The following is a 25,195-nucleotide window of genomic DNA, read 5'->3' as shown; positions in this document are numbered from 1 at the left end:
GTGAGAGGAAGTGGCTGCTTGGAGAAACCACGTGTTCCTCACATCTGTGCGCACCGTCTGCAGAGGGTGTTTGCACATACACACACAGCGCACAGCTGCCATTGTGCGGTTCATTTTGATTTCCCCAGTCTTAATATGGGAGAATGATTCTGAATTATAGTGATTCCAAATGTTGTGTTCCCCGTTATTGGTTCAGTTTTTATGTCCGAAAACACAAAACCGAAGAAGAACTCAGAGTGGACTGAAATGTTTGTCTCATGGCAAACTAACTAAATAAATACATAAATAAATAAAATAAAATAAAAGGTAGAAGACTTCTATTTTATTTTCAGATTTTCCATATTATAGTTTTATTTTTACGTCATCATTCTTATTATTATTACTTTTTTAAGAGGAGCTCCAGCTGTTTAAATATGCGCAGTTAAAAATGTGAAGAAATTGGAGAAGATTTTTTTTTCTCTTTTGGTCGCTTGGGGAGTTAATCATCACGAGGTGTTAGCGCGTCCAGAATACATGAGGAGCTCTGGTATTCATTTGAGGATCTGAGTACAATAGTGCTCCACGCTTCTTTTCATTCTCTTTTGGTCTGTATAAATAACTGCTCAATAAAATGGAAAAAGATGCAAATATTGAATAAAGGGGTTATCAAATGAATTAAATACAGTCACACACATTTTATTAGGTGCATGCTGCTAATGCAGGTGTCATGCCAAAAAGTCACTTCCAATGTTTGTATCTGTTTTCATGTCTAATATCCCTGTTCCTCTTTGTAAACAGGCTGTAATCAAGAGAATTTATCAATGGGTTTTACCTGTTTTGAAAGGATCCTTATGAGTTCCTAGTGTGAATTATAGCCTCAGTTTTCTGTTCTTAGCTGACAGGAGTGGCACAGTTTTTAACAGTTTTTAACAGTTTCATTCATTATAAGTCAGTTCTCTGCTTATGTCTTCAACCCAGGACTTCAGACTTTGATCAGTGCCACAATATTAAACATGACACACACACCCAGCACCATTTGTGTAATTCATTATTATCAGGAAGTCCAAAAAACTCCCAGAAAAGCCTTCAGTTAATCCAAAATGCTGCAACAAGACAGGAACTAGAAAGAGAGAGCATATTTCTCCTGTATTGGCTTCCCTTCATTGGCTCCCTGTTAAATCCAAAATTGAATTCAAAATCCTGCTCCTCACATACAAGGTCTGAAATAATCAGGTCCCATCTTACTTTAATGACCTTGTAGTACCATATCACCCTATTAGAGCACTTCACTTTCACACTGCAGGCTTACTTGTTGTTCCTAGAGTATTTAAAAAATAGAGTGGGAAGCAGAGCCTTCAGTTTTCAGGCCTTCTTCTTCTATGGAATCAGCTTCCAGTTTGGATTCAGGAGACAGACACTATCGCTACTTTTAAGATAAGGCTTAAAACTTTGCTTTTTGCTAAAGCATATAGTTAGGGCTGGACCAGGTGACCCTGAATCCTCCCTTAGTTATGCTGCAATAGGTGTAGGTTGCTACGTGATTCCCATGATGCATTAAGTATTTCTTCTTCAGCCACCTTTCTCACTCACTATGTGTTAATAGACCTCTCTGCATTGAATCATACTTGTTATTAATCTCTGTCTCTCTTCCACAGCATGTCTTCCTTCTCCCGCCCCTCCCTGAGCCTGGTTCTGCCGGAGGTTTCTTCCTGTTAAAAGGGAGTTTTTCCTTCCCACTGTCGCCACAGTGCTTGCTCATAGGATGCCATATGATTGTTGGGTTTTTATCTGCATGTATTATTGTAAGGTCTACCTTACAATATAAAGAGCCATGAGGCAACTGTTGTTGTGATTTGGCGCTATATAAATAAAATTGACCTGAATTTCTCGATGAGTAATTGTGTGCTTGAAATCTTACACAGCCAAGTGCCATTTTATACATTCAACTGTTTTATGTTGAGCTGAGCCATGGAAGGACATGGGAGGAACGGGTTTTCCCTGCAGTGTTATAGGAACCAGGTGCAGAAGGTGTCAGTGAGGCTGAAGCACTGGCTGTTTTTGATTATTATCCATAAGGACTCTATTATCTGGGTCACACCATGCAAAGAGGGCACATTTTTGAGAATGATGGGAGCAGCAGTGAGAGAGTCCCTCGCATTTGACCAAGAATGAAAACTTTTAATGGAAACAGCTTTCTGCTGAGAGGAATGTGTCCCTTTACTAAAAAATAGGCTGGACTGGCTTCTATTCATATAATATATAACAGAGTGTACTATTCACCTCTTTCATCTGTGCCAGTATAGGTTATGAGATCAGTCTGGCCCAGGTCAAAAAAAAACCCCAAAACAAGCTTAACAACAGAAAGAATAACGTGCAAAGCTCAGCTCACTGTGTTTATATCACTCGTGTGTGTGTGTGTGTGTGTGTGTGTGTGTGTGTGTGTGTGTGTGTGTGTGTGTGTGAGAGAACAGGACTAAGACAACCATGTGTGCTTGGTTGCTTGGTTGACTGGTTAATGGTTAATTTAACATTAATATTTGTCAGAATCAGAATCAGAAAATCAGAATTTGCAGTTGATTCTGAGACATATTTTGACTCTTTTGTGGTTATTTAACTTGAATCCCTTCAGGGACATCTTCTCTGCACCTCATATAAAAGGCAGCCAGAGAGTAAACCTCGCTCAAACCTTTCAGCCTCTAATGTGCACGTACAAGACTTCTGGCCTCTGATGGTTAGTCTTGTCTGACATATGCTGATACCCCATTACAACATTTGAAATAAATACATTTTTCTGGTTGTCAACAGTACGTTTGATGTGACTAAGCAGTCTCTTGTCCAAAACAAACCACTCAGTCAGCGTGACAACTGCCGGATTAACGGGCATCAACCTCAAGCAAAGACAGTAATAGGATAAAGCTGAAGTGGAAAGATTACCAACAGATCAAGATATCCTGACTAGATCTGTCCACACCAACCACTTTGTTTATTTCGGTCGACAGAGAAGCACCTTCAGTCTGCTGCTGGTGAGTTGTGCCTCATGTAATCGCTCTGTTGTTGTTATGTTTGTCTTTTAGTTAATCAACACTTCTTCAGCTAATTTTTATCATTAACACTTTTTCTAAGTGAAGTCGGAAATTTTCCATGAGCTGTGATAGCACAGCAACAGTTGTAGATAGATAGATACTTTAATTATTGCCATAAATAAAATTCAAATATTCAGCAGCTGTATTTAAAAATTAACCTAAATTCATAACCATAACCATAAATAATGAAATCATGCTAAAAAAAATTACACCATTCTTCCCCCTTTTTTTTACCCACTCATCCTGGATGTCAGCTGGCAAAGGGCAAAAAGTGAGATACGCCAAGGAAAAGACAGCAGTCTGTTATTGGGTTATAGCTGAATCAGTTTAAACATATTTTAATAAAAACTAGAGACAGTAAAATAGAATAGAGAAGCTGTTATTAGCACATCCCTAAAAAGTTCATCCCTGTTTACTGTAAATCCCTGCTGCATGCCAAATTGTGTAACTCACGAGGCTTATAACTGAGGCACAGGCTCTAGAAAATTCAGGCAGATGATTTAATTGTTACCAAACTGCCAACCCAACTCAAAACAATTCAAAAATGTATTTTTAAAGTTTCCTCTTTTGTGTATCCTTGTGATTTTATGGAGCTTAACCTCCTGACACAGCAGATGTCCCTGTCGGAAACACAGCTTGCAAGATTTTTGAGCTGAATTTGACCCTACGGTGCCTTTTGCTTGGTGATCACCGCCTGCTGCTGATTTCACACTGGTGCTGCTTAAAGTAAAAACTAAACTCAGTCAGCCAAATGAATAAAAAGATAAGAAAAGAAAAAGGGCAAAGCCTCCTCATAGAGTCATAACAGGCTACACCATTGCTCTAAACAATATACGTTAAATTTGTTTAAATGCAGTAAAGTATAGTGATCACTATTCTGTGCAGGAAAATATTGGTGAAATGTAAACAAATATGGTAACTGAGAAGTAAGTATGAGAGAGGTGGGATTTTTCGCACGATCTGACCCTGACCCTAACCCCAACCCTTTAATAAACGCTAAGCAGAATTGATATTGTCCTTGCAACACTGGAATTTCATAAATGCACGAATGGCTTGGTGCGCCAAAGAATAACGTCAGAAGAATGTGATTGGTCACTTGCAATGTTGATCCTGGAACAACATTTACTATGTTGTTCCAGGAACAACACCAACACAACGATATCAGATCATCCGGATTTTTCAGCGCCTAGTGGCTGTGTAGCGCCACCAAGTGGCAGACTTCTATATGACCACGTTAAATCAGGCTCACGCTCACCCTTAAATCCTGTCGCCTTTGTGGCTGACTAGATAGCACTTATTGTTTTCTCTAAAATGGATAAAGATGGATTTGTGTATGCAAGCACAAATAAGTCAAATTGTTACATTTGAAAGCAAAGAAAAGAAAGCCTAAGAAAAAAACTCCAGAGAGCACAAACCTCCGCCTCGGCAGCTCACTCTCTGGGGAGTAGTTACATTTAAAGGAAAAGAAGTGTATTCTTTATATATTCATGTTATTTTCATCGTCCTTTTTAGAAGTTTGTAGTGCAGTAAAGCCAAGTGCAAAGTGCAGGTGTTTACCATCTTAATATACTTGACATAATTTTGAGTATAATTGTTATTTTGAGTATTTTTTATTTTTGTGCATATAGTTCACATGTAGCATTCATTTCATTGATTATTAAAACAATGGAATGTTTAAATGTTTAGGGATAAATATCAAGTTAAAAAGGTTTTAAAATACTCATGAACATGCTATATGTATTTAAAGTATTACAACTTGTAATTGTAATGTACATAAAAAATAAGATTTAGCTGTATTCAAAAAGTTCTTGTCAGTCTCCAAACTGACATTTGAAGTAACTATGTGCAGCATTATTAGCATATTAATCTAGTGACCTTAAAAGAGAGGTCAGAGGTCAGATTTGACATGATATTTTAAATACTTATATGGTGCTTTCTATATGTTGGCAATACACACCACCCCTGGTGGTGCATACTTTCGAAGTTAAAAAGCTTTTTGCCATTTTTTGACCAACAAATCATTAAATTGAAGAGCTGGGTAGATGTAGGAGAAATGCTCATGCATTGTTAACATGACCTCACTCTACACCCCTACAAAGTTTTAGCACAGTTCATTCAAAATTTTCAAGCTGTTGTGTTCACAAACAAAATGACACCAAAACCATAACGGCAGAGGTAATTAGATGTATCACCTTCATGTTCAGTCAAAGGACTTTCCCGACTTTGTTGAATTGTTGAATACTTGTTGAATACTTGTGTATGTTATTTGACTAATCAAATATTTAATTTTGAAAGGTGTTTATAAGGAACAAAATTCTTAATTATTTTAAGCAGTGCATAACTGCATTTAGCTAGACACCGACAGAAACAGTGGGCGCTTCTTTGACGTCTTCAGTTCATCTATGGAGAGACTGGCAGCTCTTTGAAGTGCCATGGCATCAATGCTATTACAGTTAACTAGAACAAAACCAAAAACTGAACTAAATGTTTTAGTTATCTAAAATTAAAGTAAATAAAAAACTGAGGCAATTTTGTGAACCTGGAAAACTAAGTAAAATAAAATAAAAATTTAGAGGGAAAAAACCCTCAGTTTTAATATTTATTAATTTAGTAAAACTCACATTGACATGTTTATTGAGAGTTTGGATGTCTACAAGACTGAGTCAAGTATAAAAACAACAACAACAACAACAACTAAAAGTCAAAACAAAATAAAAATAAAATCAATTAGAAATACAAACTCTAATAACTCTGTATGGTACATCAGTGCTCCAAAGTCTTTGGACCTAAAGTCTATCCATGCCTTATATTTACCTATATTAACTGAATATTTGCAGGTTATTGGACTGAGTATTCATAAGTGTAATATTTTCTAAAGTATTTGCTTACTCATCTTTGCAAAACGATCTCTTTGATAACAATCTTAAAGTTTATGCACAGATAGGCTCTACTTGTGTTTAAATCTCAATGTCTAAATGTGAGTCGGTTTCATACCCTAAACCACACTTGGTATATCCTGTCAGACTCTTTATTTGTCGCTGTGACAGAGCTCCAAAATGAACTTCCTGCTGGGTTTAACACTTTTGTTGGTGACGCTGGGTCTCCTCGATTCTGTACCTACGGATCAAAGCGAAGGCATCTCAGAGGACACTTTAAAACGTGAGTTTGCAGAACAGACTCTTCCAAGTAGATTTGTTTCATCTAATTATTCTTTTGTTCAGAAATATTTGAAAGTGACTTTGAAGGAAATGTGTTTCTTGTTCTTAATATTAAACTTTTAGGGTTTAATAGTGTGTTTATGTGTAGACTAAAATGCACTCAGATTCCTCTTGTTTTCTCAGAGTTGTCACTGGGTGGTGAGAAGCTTGTGGATGAGGAGGTAAGGAGAGCTTTGTATGGGGTGAAGCAGATGAAGGAGGTGATGTGGAGGAACGAGCAGAAGCATGAACACCTGATGAGGTCTTTGAGAAACAGCAGCGAAAAGAAGAAGGTTGGATCGACGTTTGATTTCCTGCAAAAGAAAATAAAAGATTCAAGTCAATGATGAAAATATATTAAAGAATCCTATTTTGACCACCAGGGGGCAGCAGAACTAGCCAAGGAGGTGACTGAGAAGCTAAAAGAGGCAGAGGAGCAGTGCAAAGACTCCCTGCAGACTGAGTGGGAGGACTGCAGACCCTGTCTGGAGGATGCATGTAAAAACTTCTATACCTCCACCTGCCGCAGGGGCTTTGTTTCTTTCCATACTAAGGTATGCAGACTTTCATGCCCTTCAAATAATGCTGCTAGAAATAAAGTTACATGTTCTCAGTTGAAAAATGACAGTTGTACAGTTGGCGCAATCTTCTCCCACTGACAGACTGTTGTATTTTCATAACAATGCATTGAATAACATTGACTGAAGTCGCTTAAATACATTAGTCAGTAATGGGAGTCATAAAAATTGAGTGCAAATCCATTTTAAAAATAGATACATACTGAGACAAAAACTGAAATATTATTTTATTAATTTATTATCATTAATTTATTTTTTTCATTGTGTATTTGTTATTTTAGCAATTTTGGGTTTTTTTTGTATATTAACAATAAAACAATACCTCAAAATAAATCCTGGCGTTTGAGTAGTACATGCTAAATTCAGCTAAAACAGGATGTTTTTGAATTATCTCCCAATCCTGAAATCACAGTTGTTCTATTCTATTCTGTGAAATGCATCAATTTCCATCACTTCTGTTTTGTAGGTAGAAAACTTTTTTAAAACAGTTTCCCAGCGCTTTGGTCCCCGTGAGCCCAACTTGGAAGCAGGGGACATTCTGGTAAACCAGGATAACAACACAGACACAGAGATCGTCCAGATGGAAGACTCCTTCAACCAACTGGTCAATAAAGTGGGAATGCTGGTGAACCGTAGCGTCACCCTGGTCTCTAAGCTGAGCAGCAGGCTTGACAAAGCACTTCAGAGAGCCTTTCTGAACAACACTGATATCCTGATGGAAGAAACCACCTCTGATCCCTACGACCCTGCCCGGGACTCGGGCTTCCTGCAGGGTGTGGGACTAGAGGAAGTACTGGAATCCTTCTTTGACTTTGCTAAAAGTGTGGTGGATGAGTTTGGAGCTGTGGTGACCCAGGTGTTTGATGATATCCACAAGACAGTGGAGGAGGAGAAGAAGAAAGGTAATGATTAAGCCGAGCAGTTTGCCTCACGTGTGCCAGTGTGGTTAAAAATATACAAAAAATGATAACAGCTGCAGATTTCTCTGGTTCCATCTGTAAATTTATAACAGAGGTGCTGCTGGAATTGGTTGGAATTAAAATATGCAGATTCCTTGCTCCCAGTGTCACATGGTTTGGAACTACTGAGTTGAAATCATTTTAAATGTAACTGAACATATTTCAGTGCATTTTCATATTTGTAAGTTAACTGTACAGACTCAGTTTTATCATTCTTAGCTGTTCCATAAAGTGTTAGTAAACTAAAAAAAAAAAAAATCTGTTGTAGAGAGGGGAAGTCTTCCTCGCTTCCTGCAGAACAGGAAGCTGTGCAGAGCCCTCCGCAGACAGACATCAGAGTGCTGGCAGCTACAGAGCGAGTGTGAGAACTGCCAGGGAGCTCTGCTCACAGGTGAGCAACCACCAGCCTCAACCTGGACGTTTATTCGAGCTGACATTTTGAAACTTAAAACTTTATCTTCTTCTTGGCTCCAGAGTGTCCCAGTGTTCGGGAACTGCACGTGGAGTTGGATGAAGTTTCTCAGCTGCTGGAAATCTCCAAAGAGCAGTTTGATGAGATCTTGTCTATTGTCCAGCACCACACTGATGAAACAGTCAGTTGGCTCAGCAACATGTCGGCTGTATACAGCTGGGTGGCTCAGGCTGTGAGCAACAGCAGCGCTCCACAAAATATCTTCCACATCACCAAGGTGAGGAGGGATGGTGGAAGAGGTGGCAAAGCTATGATGAAATAAAAACAGCAGATATATGTTTTCTTAAAGAGAAATTTAAATGGAGGTATATCCACAGAGCTTTTGTCATGGAACTCTTAAATCTTCAATAAACTGAATTTAAATCGCAAACATTTATAAAATAGTACCCCCAACAATCACACAACCTGCTATGAGCAAATACTTGGTGACAATGGGGAAAAAAACCTCCCTTTCAACAGGAAGAAACCTTTGGCACAACCAGACTCAGGGAGGAGCGACCATCTGCTATGCCTGGTTGGGTGAGGGAAGGAAAATAGGACAAAAGATAAAATATAGAAGAGAGCCAGAGTTTAATTGCTAATGATTAAACACAGCAGTGGAGAATAAATGCACAGAGTGAAAAGAGACGAGTGAAGACAAAATGCTCGGTGCATCACGGGAAGCCCCTCCCCAGCAGCACTCACCTATAGGAGTGTAACATAGGAATGGTTCAGTCATCTGATCCAGCCCGAACTTTAAGCTTTAGCAAAAAGGAACATTTTAAATCTGATCGTAAAAGTGGAATATTTATTGTATATGCCACTGCAAATGAGTGCTTGATGTAAAATGACTTCTTCCACTCTCCAGGTGGCACCAGAGAGCCACAATGAACAGAATGAGGCTGTTCGTGAGACCAAGGTGGAGGTAAGCATCCTAAACTCTCCTCCGCTTACCCTCACCGTTCCCAGTGAGCTGGAGCTGCAGGACCCAGCCTTCATTCAGTATGTGGCTCGAGAGGCTCTGGAGAAGTACAAGGAGATGGTCAGGTGAGAGCCAGAATGACTGAACCCTTCACCCATGCTTTTGTCAGTATCACTTGTCCTTTTTTTTTTTTAATTTTTTTAAAGAAAAGGCAGAAATGTCATTAGATAGCAAGGCTGAATCTTTCGGAAATATTGATGCAATATTCATCAGTTTTACTACGATGGTGGAGATCATTTAGGTATTGCTTTCTCTGCTTCTTTACAGGTTTGAAGATGAGTAATACTGCAGTGTGCAACAGTGAATACAACTCGAGCATGTTTGTATTGTAGCCATCATCTTGTTGAAATCTACAAATGTCAAATCAAAGTCAGAAATCATCGGTATTCAGTAAAGTAAAAAGAAGCATAAATTTAAAGGAATTTTTTTAAAAATGGCCACGTTTAAGAAAACACCTGGACGTCTTGGGTCCGACTCTTCAAGAAGATCACTGCAACTCGTCAAGAACACAAGTAGTAAAAGTAACCTTTGAGTAAACCTTTTATTTTTTTTCCTGTACAAAAATCATTATTAGTAACTTTTCTCATTCATTTCATTATTCATGTCCCTACTAGTTCAAGTCCCCATGTCTTTATGTTTAAGAACAATCACATATGTTCTTTGAGTGATGAACAGAAAGAATTACAACAACAACAACAACAACAACAACAAAAAAGTTCACATCTTTGTAGCTTTCATACTCCCAAATTTCCCCATCACACACACCTGGACAGAGAATGGAAGCATTTCTAAGAAATTGTTATTAGATTTTGATCTGTAAAAGCACTAAAGCCCTGTCTGGAACACAGTGTGTGCCAGGTGTTTGTTTTGTCTGTCTGTTTCTAGTTAACTCGCACACGAAGTGATATATCATCTGTACCGCCGGGAACTGAACTATGAAAATCATACGAGAGGGGAGCTGCTCACATGCAAATACCACTGGAGATGCTTCATTAAACATCACCACACGGCTTTGCATAGTTGCATTTCAAACCTATGAGAATACTTGATTGAGGTTGTAGCTTTGGATAAAGCTTTTCCCTCCAGAAAAATCTGAAATGAGGACAGTGTCGATCTGCACACAGTCCCACGTATGGGCGACTCCTGCACCGTCAGTCGCGGCGCTTCAAAATTCGACTGTGTAGATGTGTGCAATAATGAAGAGAAATCTAGAAGAATCTTCTGTAGCAATCAGAGCTGTGCAACAGGGAAAGAAAGACAAGAAGCAAATCTTATAGAAAGATGAAGACAATCTTAATTAAATTTCACAGCTGAACTGTCTAATCTTTTCTTTTCTTATACAAAATGTTAATCAGGAAAAACTGTTTGCACTTGTAAATTAGCAAAATACCTCTTTATGATTTCAAGTCCCAGATTAAATGACAAAAAAAAAAAGAAAATTTCATTTGAGATTCAAACAACCCTGTTAAAAAAAGAATCATATAAAACACTTGTTATTCCTGCTTCTTCCACCTCGTCACACCTGCTCAAATACACTTTTTATACATACTGTATGTACATCTGCGGTCATCTCTCAGTACATTCTTGCATCCACACGATACCACCATTTTTCCTCCTCCATTTATTCCACCTCATAATGCTCCAAACTTTACAGTCAGAGCACATACGTAACATCTCACACAGTAATTAGGCGCCCACTACATACATATGGCTGACAAATTAAAGGAAATACTCGAATCCTTTGCCCCTTTTGTGCCCACTGAGTCGCCGTTTGTTTTTCCTTTGATTTGTCAGCAGTCTGTTCTTATCAACCTACATATTCATACCAAACTCATATACATATAAAAGCTCTCACTCGAATATCAAAGACTTTTTGTTGTTAAATTTAATTTAAAAAAGGTGGTGGATTGGAGGAAGGGTAGGGGAACTTCTCATTTAAAAAAAAACCGTTCATTAAAAAAATGCATCCACGAGTAACCATTCATTTGAAAATTTGGATCACAGTGTTGTGGCCAGCCTATATGGATTATTGTGATATGCAGAGTTCTCAGAGTTCAACCCGCCAGCGCCGATCTGCACGCTTGGACATTTCCCCACATATTTGGCCCCCCAGGTACACAAGGGACAAACCTCTACTTCCTCTACATCAGGTATGTCAGTTTGGAAAAGTTTGGAAAAAAAAAAAAAAAGTATTTTCTGCAGCTTCAGCAGAAACTTGTTGGTTTTCCTGGATTTTGATCTCTGCCGATGTACCCCGGTTTGCCAGAGTTAGTCCCAGATCCTCCCGACTAGAGGTTGTCTCCTGGCTGATACTGTGGCTCTGTGGCTGTGAAGTAGTCTTCTAAAAAGGACTGGATGTACTCGAAGGTCGGCCTTTCATCTGGCTCCTTCTTCCAGCACTGCTTCATCATCTCGTGCAGTGAATCGGGGCAGCCCTGTGGGCAGGGCATGCGGTAACCTCGCTCTACCTGCTCGAGTACCTCTCGATTCACCATGCCTTAAAGGAAAAAAAAGGACAAGAAATACAATATAAATGGACAGCCATTATATAGTCAGGTTATCCAAACATGCATTACAAAGTTACTTCATACATCTATTCATTTATTTGATCTAAGTAAGGCAATGGGATTGTAATAGTGGAAATTTACACTATAGACAGACAAAAAGGGAGATTATTGCACCATCTAACCTATGTGCCGAGTGAAGCTGTGCACTCTGATGGATGGGAATAAAATTTCATAAATTGGTGGTTTAATATAACTCTAGACGTTTTTTATATAATTTATTTTATTTATTATGGTCATGAGTAATAGATCTTCAGAATTTCTGAAGATCTCTCAAAGTTTTTCTTTGGACATTGGCAGCTTTTTCACTAATTTTCACTCCAGTCCTTGTAAGGATGTATTCATTTATTTTTGCCTTTGAAGCATTCAAGCACAAAACGGCACCGAGCTCAAGGGATGAACCAATGTTGAGGCTACACATACTGGACCAATTGATTGCAGTTACATTTAAATTGTATGTTTAAGGCACTTTGTTACAAACAGACTGGCAGAAAATAAATTAATCTTCTCAATCTCTTTAGTTGAATCGCCAAAAACAGATTGCCAGGCATTAGCACTATTAGCTACTAAATAAATAAAAATAAATAAAAATTCTATAGTATCTAAAAGTTGTGTCTTTTGGAAAATATCCAGCCAAGACTGGACGCGCGTGCGCGCACACACACACACACACACACACACAATCAACTAATATAGTTTGACTTCCACGTCAATATGACTTCTCCTCTCCGTGGTTATTTGAAAAACCATATAACAGAAGGAGTCTTCCAAAGTTTTCTGGTCAAGAAAACTAGTACAACTTTTGATTAGGAAATAGCTCAGTGTGCAGCCTGACTGTAGAAAGCGCTGCTGTCATACAGCTGACAGCAGGATTAAATGCCCACGCAGACCACTGTGGTAAGGGGGGAAAAAAACCTCAATGACCCAGTTGGAAGTTCACTCATTATTTCCTGTTAAGACTTTTAGTCAATTTTAAAACATACAGGGAGATAAGACTGTTAGCAGAAATAAACTGATCGGTGCAGGTGCTCCAGCGCTCTCACAGAGAAGTCTGCGTAGCTTCCTCCAGTTTACTGGTTTACTCATAAAACTGAACAACAAGAAAACAAACAGAACTGCTCCAGCTCGGGGTCCCAGTGTCACAGATTTCTTCCCAAGACAGGAAGACCGTGATCATGAACTCTGTGACACAGCACAGAAACAGCTCCGTGGGGAGATCAACTGCAGCTAAAAGAGGTTATGACACAGAGTCAGCGGCATGGTCACAGCATAGCCGCATCCTCCCCCCTCCATCTCTCTGTGGGAGAGTGGGGATCAGATTATCTCACAGTCGGAGAGGAGAGGAAAAGCCCCGAGCAGCTGCTGAGACCAGGATGTGGTGGCAGCAATATGTCGGCTGCTGAGGTGGTAGCATGATTTACATCTCGCATGTTAAAACCTCAGCTCTAACATCATGTCTGCCTATTCGGGTAACAGTAGATACCTATACACACACACTCGATATAAAATGGAAAAGAAATGACACATCATGGTCCAGACACTTGGTCTAACTGCATCCAAATACATCTGCACTGTCTAGCATCGAATTCAAATAAGAAGAGCAGACCATACATGTACAGTTAGACACATTATGGTTTAAAAAATGCAAATAAGTGGGTTCAACCCCCTGAATCTGCAGCTCTGGGGTGAAATAATTAGAGGAATGATTTGCACTGAAACCAAGAAGGCCACTGGAGCCAGATGGACCTCTACAAGACATCGTTAAGTCGTCCATATGGCATGCTCTGTAATCACTGTCAGTTTAACACAGTTAAAGGCACACACTGCAGTACTGATCTCATACAGTAGGGGGCAGAAACGAGGTGGAAGAAAGGGATAAGAAGGGGGATCACACATGCAAGGGTACTTTGCCCATGACTGACAAGTCACTAACCACCTGAGATGACTCATATCAGATCACATGTGTGGATTTCTATTCTAATTCACAGGGTGAAAAAGCCCCAGATGACTGAGGATGACAATAGCGTGCTGGAAAATAATCATGACGCAAAACTGTCTCCTGGGGCAAACCATCAGGAGAACTCCATTCAGCTGAACAAAGGAGGAGGGGCCAAAAGCATCTACAGCAAAAATTAAAAGTGCATTACATGTATCTGCGTGTGCTGTCTTTACCTGGATATGGTACTCTGCCCTTGGTCACAAGTTCAGTCAGCAGGATACCGAACGACCAGACGTCTGATTTAATGGTAAAGCGTCCATACAAGGCAGCTTCAGGTGCCGTCCACTTGATGGGGAATTTAGCACCTGGCAAAAAAGAAAAGGAAAGAGCGAGGCGAGTCAAGCAAGGGCAAAGAAAACATCAATAAGACTGCTGAATATTTCCTCAGTTGGTAAATCAATAGTTTAAACTTTTCAAATGTTAGAAACTGTGAAAAAGCAGCAAGTCCTCACATCAGGATGCCAAATCGGTCAACTGATTAGAAACGTTAACTGATTTTTTGAACCACCCTTCAGCTCAAAAAATGTGAGCACATGTAGCCTAAATGAACAAAATCATGGTTCATGTAGCGGGCCTGCAAATTGCATTTTTATTTATAACTAATATCAAAATCTGCTGTGACATTTTCAGTTTCAACTCAATTTGTTTAAGCTCCAAGTCCTGTATTAAGCAGCAGTCATAACTAAATAGATCAGAGCAGGCACTGAGAGGCCCAGTATAAACATGTTCTCTATTTATAGTCAGTGCAGACAAACATGCGTCCAACTGCATCCGCTCCCTGTCACACACCTTGTCTGGCGGTGTACTCGTTGTCCTCGATGAGCCGAGCCAGGCCGAAGTCAGCGATCTTACACACCAGGTTATCAGCGACCAGAATGTTGGCAGCTCTCAGGTCCCTGTGGATGTAGTTCATCCTCTCAATGAAGGCCATGCCGTCTGCAATCTGGGATTAAGTTTGATTGGACAGGACATAATGGTGTTATTCTAACAGCTTCAGAAAGCAAAAGTGGAAGCATGAAAAAAGGACGTTTTATTTTCAATTATAGATCAAATAAACATAGCTGCATTTAGGTGTCAAGAATACACAAAGACAAAACTCAAACAAGGCACTCTACACCTGTGACAATGACACCAACAGCATCTGGATAAACATCCTAAACACAGCCATTCGACACCATTCTCTCACTTGTTGTAAACTCCCTCTGAGGCGTCTCTGGGTTTCAGCCTGTTTCAGTTTTAATTCCCCCCCCCAAAAAAAAGGAAAAGAAAAATTACGGAGAGGGAGCCTGTGAGTGTGAAGAGGCAAATTAAGAGCAGATCACAGTAGGTGACTGAACCAGCGAGCTTAAATGGCCTCTGGTGAGCAGCGTTTAAGTGCTACAGGCAGTTAAGTGGGGGACAACGAGGGGAGGCACACGCAGCGGTGAAGAGCTGTCGGAGGGGGAGAGGAGGCGCACATTGTTGCACAGGAAGCGGCAGAGAGGGGAAGGGTAGATTTTAAATAAATTATGCCAGCCAGATGGAGAACAAACCGAAACCCGTATTCACAGGGCGTGAATATTTGACTCATGCACACCTACACACACGGCTGGAAAGAAGCCAGCGTGGAGCTTTCTCCGCTGCATTGCTGGTGTATGATAATCTTTCCCCTCAGTCAGAGTTAAAAGAGCAGCCGGGCAGGGAAGAGACACGGGGAGCTGCTGCACCTGTGTTAGCATTTAAACACTGAGTTTTCATCCTACCTGTGAAGCCATGTCCACTAGCTGGGGAAGCTTCAGATACTTTCCATCTCCCTCCTTCAGAAAGTCCAGTAAACTACCTGCCAGAGTTTAGAAGACTACTGTCAAGAGAATCAATACATCCGTCTGCAACGTGTATAAAGACAACACAAAAATAAACAGAAACAGAAATAACCTGGAGGCACCGCGACTGTTAAAAAGTGAATACAACCCTTCAAATAAACTGTGATGTGTTTTTAAAGGCTGCTGGACTGCTGGGGATCCAGTGGTGAGCAAGTTGTTGACTGGAAGGTTTGTGTGTGTTTAATGGGGTCAGATTAAGAATGAAATACTTATTAAATGTTGATGGAACCATCTGGCTGTTCTAATCACAGTTCTGTACCAGTTAATGAGTTCAAATTTTACCTTTTTGCTGCTCTTGTTTAACATCTGCTCAATAAATAAATCAATCAATCAGAGTGAAAGGAGTGGCTATGGACTGACTGACTATTGATCGCTTGGCTTAAGTATAATCGGTGTGACAGCTCTAAAAAGAGCTCTGAGGCCAGGGATAACATTATATAAGCTCTGAAATAATTTGCATTTACTTTTCTGAGGTTAAAAGATAAACAGAAGATCTTTCATAGAAACACTCTAATGGAAAAATTGACAGACACAAATTATTATTCTAAGAGGACGTCAGGTTGTTTTTTTTTTATTCTTTGAAAAGGTCTGTCGATATTTTCACTTCTAAGGTTTACACAAGATATGTCAGACTTCCTGCCTCACTCTTGGAGTGGAAAAAAAATGTATTTATCTCAAAGCTGCACTCAAACAAGCTCTGCATAAACATACATTTTCTTGCCGCTCTGACTCTCTATGCCACCACAGTGGATTTAAATCCAAATAAACAAATCAATTTGTGCTTGAAGGGAAGCTTTTTCAGCTTTAATTCAGAGGTTTTACAAAAATGAATGCATTAAGTGTTTGGGTATTTGGCCATTTTTTTAATACACAGTCTCCATTTTCAGACAACTGACTGACGAGCAGTTTCGTGGCCAGGCGAGGCGAGCTCTCCTGTTATTTCATGCCAAATGAAGCACACATCTGAAGTTGATTCAAAGTGATTGTCTTTTGATTTTTAATGTTATTTTAACTACAAACCCCAAAGAGACGTCACTGCAAATGGTATGGGCATGTTTGGCTGGCTGTTCCTAAACAGTTTATGGATGAAAAAAAATTATAAGAAAGATGAAAAATGTCACAGCACGACTCTTTTATAATATACTTGAATGTTTTAGATCATATTATATTATCACTAACAGAAAATTCATCATCATCTATGGAGATCAACCACTCATGACTTCTATGGCGTTCCACAGGGCAGTTGTTTTGATCCATTATTTTTCTCCTTATACATGCTGCCACTTGGAAACGTCACCAAACAGCAAAACATTTGTTAGCATAGTTGTGCAGTCGATACACAGCTGTCTGTAGAGCCAGGCGACACTGATTTAATGAGCTTTTTAGCACTGTGTTTAACATATGAATGACTGCAAATGCTTTAAAGCTAAATTTCATTTCTTCATTTATTGGCTCTAAAACCAAACACGATTTGTGTGTTTATTTGTGTTTATTTCTGATGGACTGTTTGTTTATTTAAATGTCTGTTTTCATTTGGGTTCATATGCTTTAGTTCCTGTGAATCTCTTTGGAACCTCCATGTTATACTGGGCTATACAAATAAGTTTAAGATATACATTCTTTGTGTGCATCGTCATAACATCTGGTTTGGAAATTGAACAGTTCTTACCTTTGCCCATAAACTCAGTAACAATGTATATGGGCTCCTCGGACACCACGGCATAGAGAGGTACCAGTTTGTCATGTCTCAGTTTCTTCATGATCTGAGCCTCCTGCAGGAAAGCCTCTGGAGACATGGTGCCCGGCTTCAGGGTCTTGATCGCCACCTTAGTCGTACCGTTCCATGTGCCTGAATATATATGAAACAAAATGTGAATGATCACTTATTTACTTTGCAAAAGTAAATACTTTGCTTGAAAGATACAATAGAGGAAATACAATTTAAGACACTTCCAATTCATTAAAAGACTAAAAGGCCCATTTTTTAACCCTTTCACGTGATTAAAAAGTCAATCCTAAAATCACTCGGACCTCTGGCAGGGCTCCCATGTATGGAGAGAACATGGCAGCTGAAATAATCGGCCACTTCCTGATTGAGAGCCACTTACTCACGCCCTGCTTACATACAATAAGCCAAAGCAGGAGATCTACTGCTTTCGTCAGAGGGCTGAGCTTCATGAATGAATCATAGCGAACAAACTCTGCGTGCACGCACAGAAGCTGAAGGACAAAGTAGGACAATGATAATATCTATAAGTAATAACGTGAGGTGGGGAGTGCAAAGAGAACATCATCTAAAAAAAACAAAACGCACGAGCAGCACGAACTGCAGCTGAGCAGAAAACCATCACGAAACCACGAAGCAGTGAGCGACAGAGAGGGATTCCTGGGATTGCTCAGTGGAGGCTTGCAGGTCGAGGCTTGCTGCAGGGCAGGCTTAATTAAAGACTCAACGATGAAAGAAGGGAGTCGTGTTCACTCAGAGGCCCCCGTCTCACAAGCAGGCCAGTGAAAAGAAGCGTAGGAAGTGACCTGTGATTACTGGAGCTCTGTGTGTGTGTGTGTGTGTGTGTGTGTGTGTGTGTGTGTGTGTGTGTGTGTGTCTATGAAAACCCACAGGAATCTGTAATCAGCTCTGACATCAGTACGTGTGCCGGTGAGGCAGCAAGACAAGCCCACTCCTGATGTTAAAACACTAACATAAACCAGTGTCATTTGTTTTTCACATTAACTCTACATAAGTTACATATTCATGCGCATATAAATCATGCACAGTGGGCATGTTTGTAGGCCCTAATGACTGTGTGTGTTTACGTCCACAAAGTTGTTCCTGTTCTTCACTAATTCATAAGTGTTTGTGTCAAACACCAGCACTACAGAGGGGATTTATGTCTGCAAGTTGTTAACATCGGAAGTACTGCTCGAACGCACGGAGGTATCCCTTAACATCGCCATCTACAACCCTGTTAATAATTTCATTAATATTAGAGTGCAGAAAACAGAATGCAATGACCCACAAATCAATCAAATCCCATATTTAATTGAAAAGGACACAAAGACAACAAATCAAATTTTTAAGACGTTTTCGAAACGCCGCGGCTCATCGCGGTCATGTTTACAGCTGTGCTTCATCACCTCGTCCTGAAACAGCAAATTCTTTGGAAACATGGCTCTGAGTAAAGTTCCTGTTTCTGGCAGCCTTTCCAAGTATTTCTGACATATTTCTCACCATCTTGAAATGCCTCCAGGCACTTATTCAAGCACTTGTGCATCAATAAGGATTATAATAAGGGTTTATACTCCTACCACCAGCTTCCATTTAGGATTCTTTCAGTGACATGTCTCTTTATTATGAAGTCTCTGCTGTTTTCAATCCCCAGCTCCATATTTAACAAAGACATAAAAGTAGCGTCCTTGCTGTCAACCAATTGTGCAGGAAACAAAAACTACAGCCATCATTGTCACATAACGTCTGGAGGGCATGTAGATGAATTTTGCTTTGTCACTCTTTAGTGTAAGTGAGCACAATGAAAGATAGAAGCATTGGTTTCTGTGCCTGCAGGCCGATTTCAATAAATAATATCATTCATACTGTGTGCTTGAGTACGGCTCTAGGGGCCTCTTACCCATCCAAACTTCTCCAAAGCAGCCCTGTCCCAGTTTGACCTCCAGCCGGAGTGACTCTCGTGGGATTTCCCAGGCGTCCTTAGCTAGTCCCTGAGTTTGCGGCTTTACTGTGGGACACACAGTCGTCAGCCTGTAGCACAGACCATCCGCATGTTCTACACAGGAAGAAGTACATAAAAAAAAAGAAGGGGAATGAGTGAGTGAGTGAATGAGCTTTGATGTGGAGTGCTTTATCCACATGCAGTCCTGGCCACCAGCAGGTAGCAAACTACAATCAAATCACAACAGATTTGATTCCCCGTCCCCACACCTCACAGAATAACTATTTATTTCCAACATGCCCTCCAGAAATAATCTGATTTTCACCATAATAGTATCCCGTGTTTTATTTTGATTTCAACTTCACTAAAAGGCAAGAAGATCAAGGTTCTGGATTTTTGTTTTTTGTTTGGCAGCAGCAGCACTCGCTACATTATGTCCTGCTGGAATTCTGCACACAAAATAGGGGAAAACAGAGGAATGAGAGGAAATCCAGCCTGTATTCAAACACTGAGCAGTTAAGATCCAGTGAAGATTTTCTCACTTGTTCCTGACTTTCTGTCTGCAGATCAAAGGCTACATTGCTGCAGAGCTTTGAGCCGTAACAGTTCTTTAAAAAAACACAAAAAAAAAAAACCCCACACAGCAGCGAGTGATTTCTATCAGTTATGTGGAAAAATGCGGTCAACACAACTAGAAACGCAGTATCTTTTAACAAACACTCTTTTTTAAAATAGATTTTCTTACAAGTTTAACAGGATTTGTGCAGTTCTCAAAAACAGTTTGTACTGAATGTGTTTACACACCATGCGCTGCAGTCGCTTTCTTTTAAGATACCTAAGGAGACCTTTAGAGTGACTGTTTATCAATACTGTGCAGATTTCAGCTACATGAGGCAGTTTTTTTTTTAAAAAGTGAAACATTTTTTGTATTCATGGCCTCCTCTGGCTTAAGTCCCAGTGGGTTAAACTTTTTTTTTTTTTAGAACCTCGTTACTGAGTTACTGAGCTGTGATCGTGTCGGTGAAAGCGCTGCTTGTGACTAGTTCAGAATCACCATAGCAAAAAAGCCTCTGTAACACGCATACATATTCAACACATAGATCTGCAGCTGAATAATACATTTCCCACTGTGAGCACTGAATCTGCTGGTCTACACACTGTATGGAGCCAGAGTAGGAGGCAGGGGACTACTTGCAATGCTAAAACCCTTCAAAAGAATAAGTCTCTATGGTCTCAGTGACTTTTACATCACATCTGCCCAAATAACACCACTAGGCTTCATAAAACATGCATCTGAAAAAAGGAAAGAACAAAAAAAAAAAAAAAAGATCTGTCCAGTTATAAACAACACTTTGTCTAAATGTGTTCCACATGTAAATAAGACGCCCGAGTGTGCAGCATACCTGTGTAGTGTTTCACCAGCTTCTGTAATGACTCAAACTGCGCTCGTGTCGTGATGTAATAGCCGCCGTTGTCCAGCTTGCGGATCTTGTAGTGTTTGACGTTGTCTCCCTTTACATCGTCCCAGTCACGGATGGACAGAGAGTACGCACCTTAACAATCCACAGAAATGAACTTAGATGTGTTGCTCGGGAAAATAAACACTCTAAAATAACTAAACCGATAAGAAATAAAAAAATATTTAGCCACAGTCACAGATGAGCCTACAAATCTCATGATGGCACTAAAGAGAAAGTCGGGAGGTGAACAAAGACAGACAGATAGATCTATGGTTCTATTTTACAGTAAACTATACAGTAAAGCGATAATAGTGGGTCAAGTGACAAAGCATTACAGCCATTCGTATAGCTACGCTGCTAGTGTGTCCAGTTAGAGAAGGAAAATGAAACACAAAAGTGCCAAAAATTTCAATTCACCAAATGAGAACTTGAGGCACCGGATCTCAATATCATCCAGTATTAAAAAATGCTACACTCATTCCACGAATCAGCAGGTATCTGTGTTCCTGTGATGCCCCCAGCACTCTATAGAAACATCTTTCTAAATAAATTGTCAGCAAATGTGACGTGGCAAGCTAACACTTTGCTCTCGTGTCCAAATAGAGTCACTTATTGCTCCAAAAGAAGAAAATCGTCATGATGCTAAAGTTCAAGTTTAAAGGAAAGGGGTGACGTCTCTATACCCACGCCCATCTTTATGTCTGTTATAAATCATCCTACCTTTAGTCGTCTCACTCTCTCGTACCAAGAAAGTTCCCCGCTGGTTTCCTGGAACCAATAAATGGCGTTCTGCATCTTTGCGGCCCATTTTACCAAAGTACCATCTGCCAAAAGAAATAAAGTCAAACAATCAGTCACAGGAGGAGAGCCCACTGTGATACACTGCACACAATTGACATTTTCTTCTTCATATAGTAGAGATATGTTTTTTAGTGATGTGACAGCGGGGAGTTAAATTTCTTCAGAAATTAAATATATTTGACATCAACCAGTTGACAGGTATTTATATGTGGAGTTAATATTATTGCATTGAAAAATTGTTGATTTAATTTCTTGATTTATCATTGATTTCTTTTCAAACTGTTATACAACTTATTTATCAATGCTATTTATTTTCTTGGTTAAGGATTTGATTATTTCTATGGGGGTAAGGGATAGGATAAGTATAAGCCATAAGGCTTCAGCCTATTCCTTTTTCGGTTACTGTTTGAGTACTTTTATGTAAAATTATAATCTGTTGTTGTTGTTGTTGACTGAAATAAAAAATTTCAATTCAATTCAAATTCAAAATAAAGCAGGGGAAAAATATAAAATATAATTTAAGGTAAAATAATAATCACTTGTTTAAAACTTTGCTTCAGCAAGCGTTTTGCATGTTTCAATTTATAGTCATGTGAAAATAAAGTTATCACAAGATTTTGCAATCCTTTTAAAAACATATACCATGCTTTAATAGGCCAAAAGGTACAACCACCTTTAGCAGCAATAACTCGAAGGACTCATTTTCTGTACGACTTTATCAGCCTCTCACATCATTGTGGAGGAATTTTGCCCCACTCTTCTTTACAGCGTTCCTTCAGGTTTGCATCTCAATCAGCTTGAAGTCTGGACTTTGACTGGGCCATTACAAACCTGATTCTTTTCTTTTTCAGACATTCAGTTGTAGATTTGTTGCTGTGCTTGGGATCACTGTTCTGTTGCATGACCCAATTTCAGCCAAGCTTTAGCTGTCGGACAGATGGCTTCTGACTCTAGAATATTTAGGTATCTAAAGACGAATTCATGGTTGACTCAGTGACCGAAAGATGAACTGAGGGGTCTACTACAGAGGAGGTTCAAGAAAGTGAGGCTTTTTTTGAATTAGCTGGCTCGGCAAAACAAAAGGCTCCAGTCAGAGGACATGCACAGTGTGATTAATCTTGTGTTATAATAAAACCCTTCAGGTCCTGTGACTGCAAAAAAAGCTCAACTCATCACGCCTCCACCACCGTGCTTGCAGCTGGTATGACGTGTGTTTGTTCTGATATGGTGTGTTTGGTTTTCACCAAACGTGACGCTTTAGCCAAATATCTCTACTTTAGCTCACCGCTCTAAAGAACATTGGTACAGAAGTCATGTGGTTTGTTCAGTTGCAACTTTGCAAACCTAAACAGTGCCGCCATTTTTTTCTTCACCTGGCATCCCTTCTAAACAAGCTATACTTGTTCTGTTTGTGTATACAGTGTCTGGGCTTTGTTTGCAATTTCTCTGAACATCGCACAGTCTGACCCTGGGATGAATTTGCTGGAACAGCCATTCCATGGTTTATTTTCTATTTTCCACTTGTCTCCCAGATGTAAATGACAACAAAAAACTACATTTTTTATTTGTAAGGCTTACTTTGCGAAGTTCAATCAAAGAAATGAGTACATTTTTTTTTTTGCTTCATATACTAAAATCCTGCAAACTCTGTCACAGTAAGTTATTTTTCATGCTAAAGGCAAAGTTGGGCAGGTTTACCCAGTTTTTTTTTTAATTTAAATGAGCAGTTTAAACCTCAAACATAAGTGAAAATGTGAAAATGGCCAACAGCTAAAAGAGAAACTAGGCCACAACTGTGTAAAAGCAGCACAATGTTTCTGTCACACAAGAAGAACAGAAAAGAGAACGCCATCGGCTCCTGTGACAATACATGGCTTCATTGTTTAGACTCTCTGCCATGTGTACATGATGGGTTTGTCACATTGTGTGTCCACCCAGCAGCAGCATTTTGTCTTAATCAGAGGAAAACTAAGTTGGGTGAGGAACAGGAAAATAACAAGAAGGGACAAAAAAGAAAAAGAAAAAAAAGATAGACGTGGAAATAAAAGTTGTTGGATGACGGAGAGAGGCAAAGATACTATGTTTGGAAAGGTGATTGTGTGAGTTCTTACTCTTCAGCCTGTATGGAGTCTGCTGGAGCCACATAGTTACTGGGGATATAACCTTTCTGCCCAGTGTTGATGGAGCGCGCCTCCCACCAGTCGCCTTCCCTGAAGGGAGAAGTAAATTAGAAATCAGAACCACATAATACAAACACAAAAGTGTGACTTAAAAAAAAAAACTATCCTATTCCAAAAGAAAGGGAGCTGGTATGAAAGTATACAAAGGGGGAAAAAAAGACAGAGAGAGGTAGGATTATACATCATCCAAAGACGTCAGCAGTCTGAGTCATCAAAATGTGGGTGGAGTTCAGATGCTGAATGTTGTTGGTGTTTTTTTTAGGTTTTTTTTTTTTTTTTTAAATCAACTGAAACTAAATAACTGATATATTATATATAGTATTAAATGAACCGATCAAGAATACAAAATTATTTAATATATGATGACTAACATTAGCTTTTTTGTAAAAAAAAAAAAAAAAAAAAAAAAAAAAAAAATTACTTGTACAGATGATAAAAACATGTTTAAAATAAATTTCAAGGGTTTGAGTTTCTTTATTTTAATTGCAAACAACTGACAAAGACTTGTGATGTGACACAAGGACCACATATTAAGCATTTAGTCAAAACAGGAAGTCAAGCTCAGCTTGCGATCAGCTGATAACAGCTAACCTCAGCAGGAAGCACTATTTAAATAACTCAAGATCGCCTACAGTTACTGCTGTTGATGCAAACCCATTTGGAACCCACCCTTAACCCAGCTCTTCCTTTGCATGCATTATTTAATTAAAGCCCCAGTTACACAGACCAGATTGGTCGGCAACCAACTGCTAACCATAAGCTGCAAATGTATTCCTGACCGGTTGATGGCGGCTGGTAGTGTGAAAATGTTCGCAAAGAGATAATGTGGTGCTGCACCAAAAATTTTCTTGCAATTGCTTTGGTCGCTAGTAGTTTTCATGGAAGACTGCAACTTGTCTGCAAACACTCAAACTACTCGGCAAGTGATAGTGAAACTGAAACGTGTGGCATAAAGCAGGAACAGAGGCCGTTTGACTTCAAAGTTTCAGAGGGGAGGCACAGCTTTTACTTTGATAGTGAGAGTTCATCTTTTCCAGTTTGCATTGTTCTTTTTGAAATTGCACTATCACCACAAGTTTCCTTAGCAACCAGAGGTTGCCGTGGGAGGCGATGGACTGGTTTCCAGGTCTGTGTGACCTGTGAGTCCTAACAGAAGTGGTCCTGACTGAACTACTTTTTGAGGGAAGTCACTGGCAGAAAATGTGAAAGTAATTTGTTAGGGAAAAGTTAAATTACGCCTCAATAACATTATAAGGCTTTGGAGCATGACATCGTGGGAGGGGGCATGGCCAGGATTTTTGGTTGAGGCGGCATATTTGCAGGCCAAACAAAAAGCTAACAATTGAGCCGAGCAAAAGCACACGGATAACATCAGCTATGGGTCGTACTTTGCTGTGTGGTCGGTTGTAATGTTAGATTGCATGACCGGCAA

The 25,195-nt window shown here is 39.6% G+C and overlaps 2 protein-coding genes across 3 annotated transcripts in view; one reads left to right on the top strand and one right to left on the bottom strand.

The window, feature by feature from the left end:
- The first annotated feature begins 2,920 nt into the window (after positions 1-2,920).
- clul1 (clusterin-like 1 (retinal)) lies at positions 2,921-9,687 on the top strand. 2 transcript variants are annotated; one of them, XM_084913453.1, is made up of 9 exons: positions 2,921-3,002; positions 6,110-6,221; positions 6,404-6,552; positions 6,643-6,813; positions 7,304-7,739; positions 8,065-8,187; positions 8,271-8,485; positions 9,116-9,294; positions 9,497-9,687. In XM_084913453.1, the coding sequence occupies exons 2-9, from the start codon at positions 6,119-6,121 to the stop codon at positions 9,510-9,512; spliced, it is 1,392 nt and encodes a 463-aa protein (XP_084769579.1). In that variant the 5' UTR covers positions 2,921-3,002; positions 6,110-6,118; the 3' UTR covers positions 9,513-9,687. The 2 variants fall into 2 exon arrangements, with proteins under 2 accessions (XP_084769579.1, XP_084769580.1); XM_084913454.1 differs by having other exon boundaries at positions 2,971-3,002; positions 6,086-6,221.
- Positions 9,688-9,751: 64 nt separating this feature from the next.
- Positions 9,752-25,195, bottom strand: part of yes1 (YES proto-oncogene 1, Src family tyrosine kinase) — a 33,152-nt gene continuing 17,708 nt past the window's right edge. The window contains exons 4-12 of the mRNA XM_084913451.1: positions 23,695-23,793; positions 21,503-21,606; positions 20,726-20,875; positions 19,281-19,436; positions 17,324-17,503; positions 15,535-15,611; positions 14,582-14,735; positions 13,966-14,097; positions 9,752-11,726 (exon numbers count right to left, since the gene is read on the bottom strand). Of these exons, the coding sequence (XP_084769577.1) occupies positions 11,518-11,726; positions 13,966-14,097; positions 14,582-14,735; positions 15,535-15,611; positions 17,324-17,503; positions 19,281-19,436; positions 20,726-20,875; positions 21,503-21,606; positions 23,695-23,793 (1,261 nt within the window). The 3' untranslated portion in view covers positions 9,752-11,517. The remainder of the gene's footprint in view (positions 11,727-13,965; positions 14,098-14,581; positions 14,736-15,534; positions 15,612-17,323; positions 17,504-19,280; positions 19,437-20,725; positions 20,876-21,502; positions 21,607-23,694; positions 23,794-25,195) is intronic.

The sequence above is a fragment of the Perissodus microlepis genome, chromosome 18, assembly GCF_051167445.1.
Source record: "Perissodus microlepis isolate ML-2025 ecotype Zambia chromosome 18, ASM5116744v1, whole genome shotgun sequence".
In the NCBI taxonomy this organism is placed as follows: domain Eukaryota; kingdom Metazoa; phylum Chordata; class Actinopteri; order Cichliformes; family Cichlidae; genus Perissodus; species Perissodus microlepis.
This window is presented reverse-complemented; position numbering and strand designations above follow the sequence as displayed.

What these genes read in the sequence shown, in the direction of transcription:
- clul1 (XM_084913453.1), top strand. Translation starts at nt 6,119, where the DNA reads ATGAACTTCCTGCTGGGTTTAACACTTTTGTTGGTGACGCTGGGTCTC. An exon ending in TTGTTTCTTTCCATACTAAG is followed by an intron (nt 6,814 to 7,303) that starts GTATGCAGACTT and finishes TCTGTTTTGTAG; the next exon opens with GTAGAAAACTTTTTTAAAAC. An exon ending in GGAGGAGGAGAAGAAGAAAG is followed by an intron (nt 7,740 to 8,064) that starts GTAATGATTAAG and finishes AATCTGTTGTAG; the next exon opens with AGAGGGGAAGTCTTCCTCGC.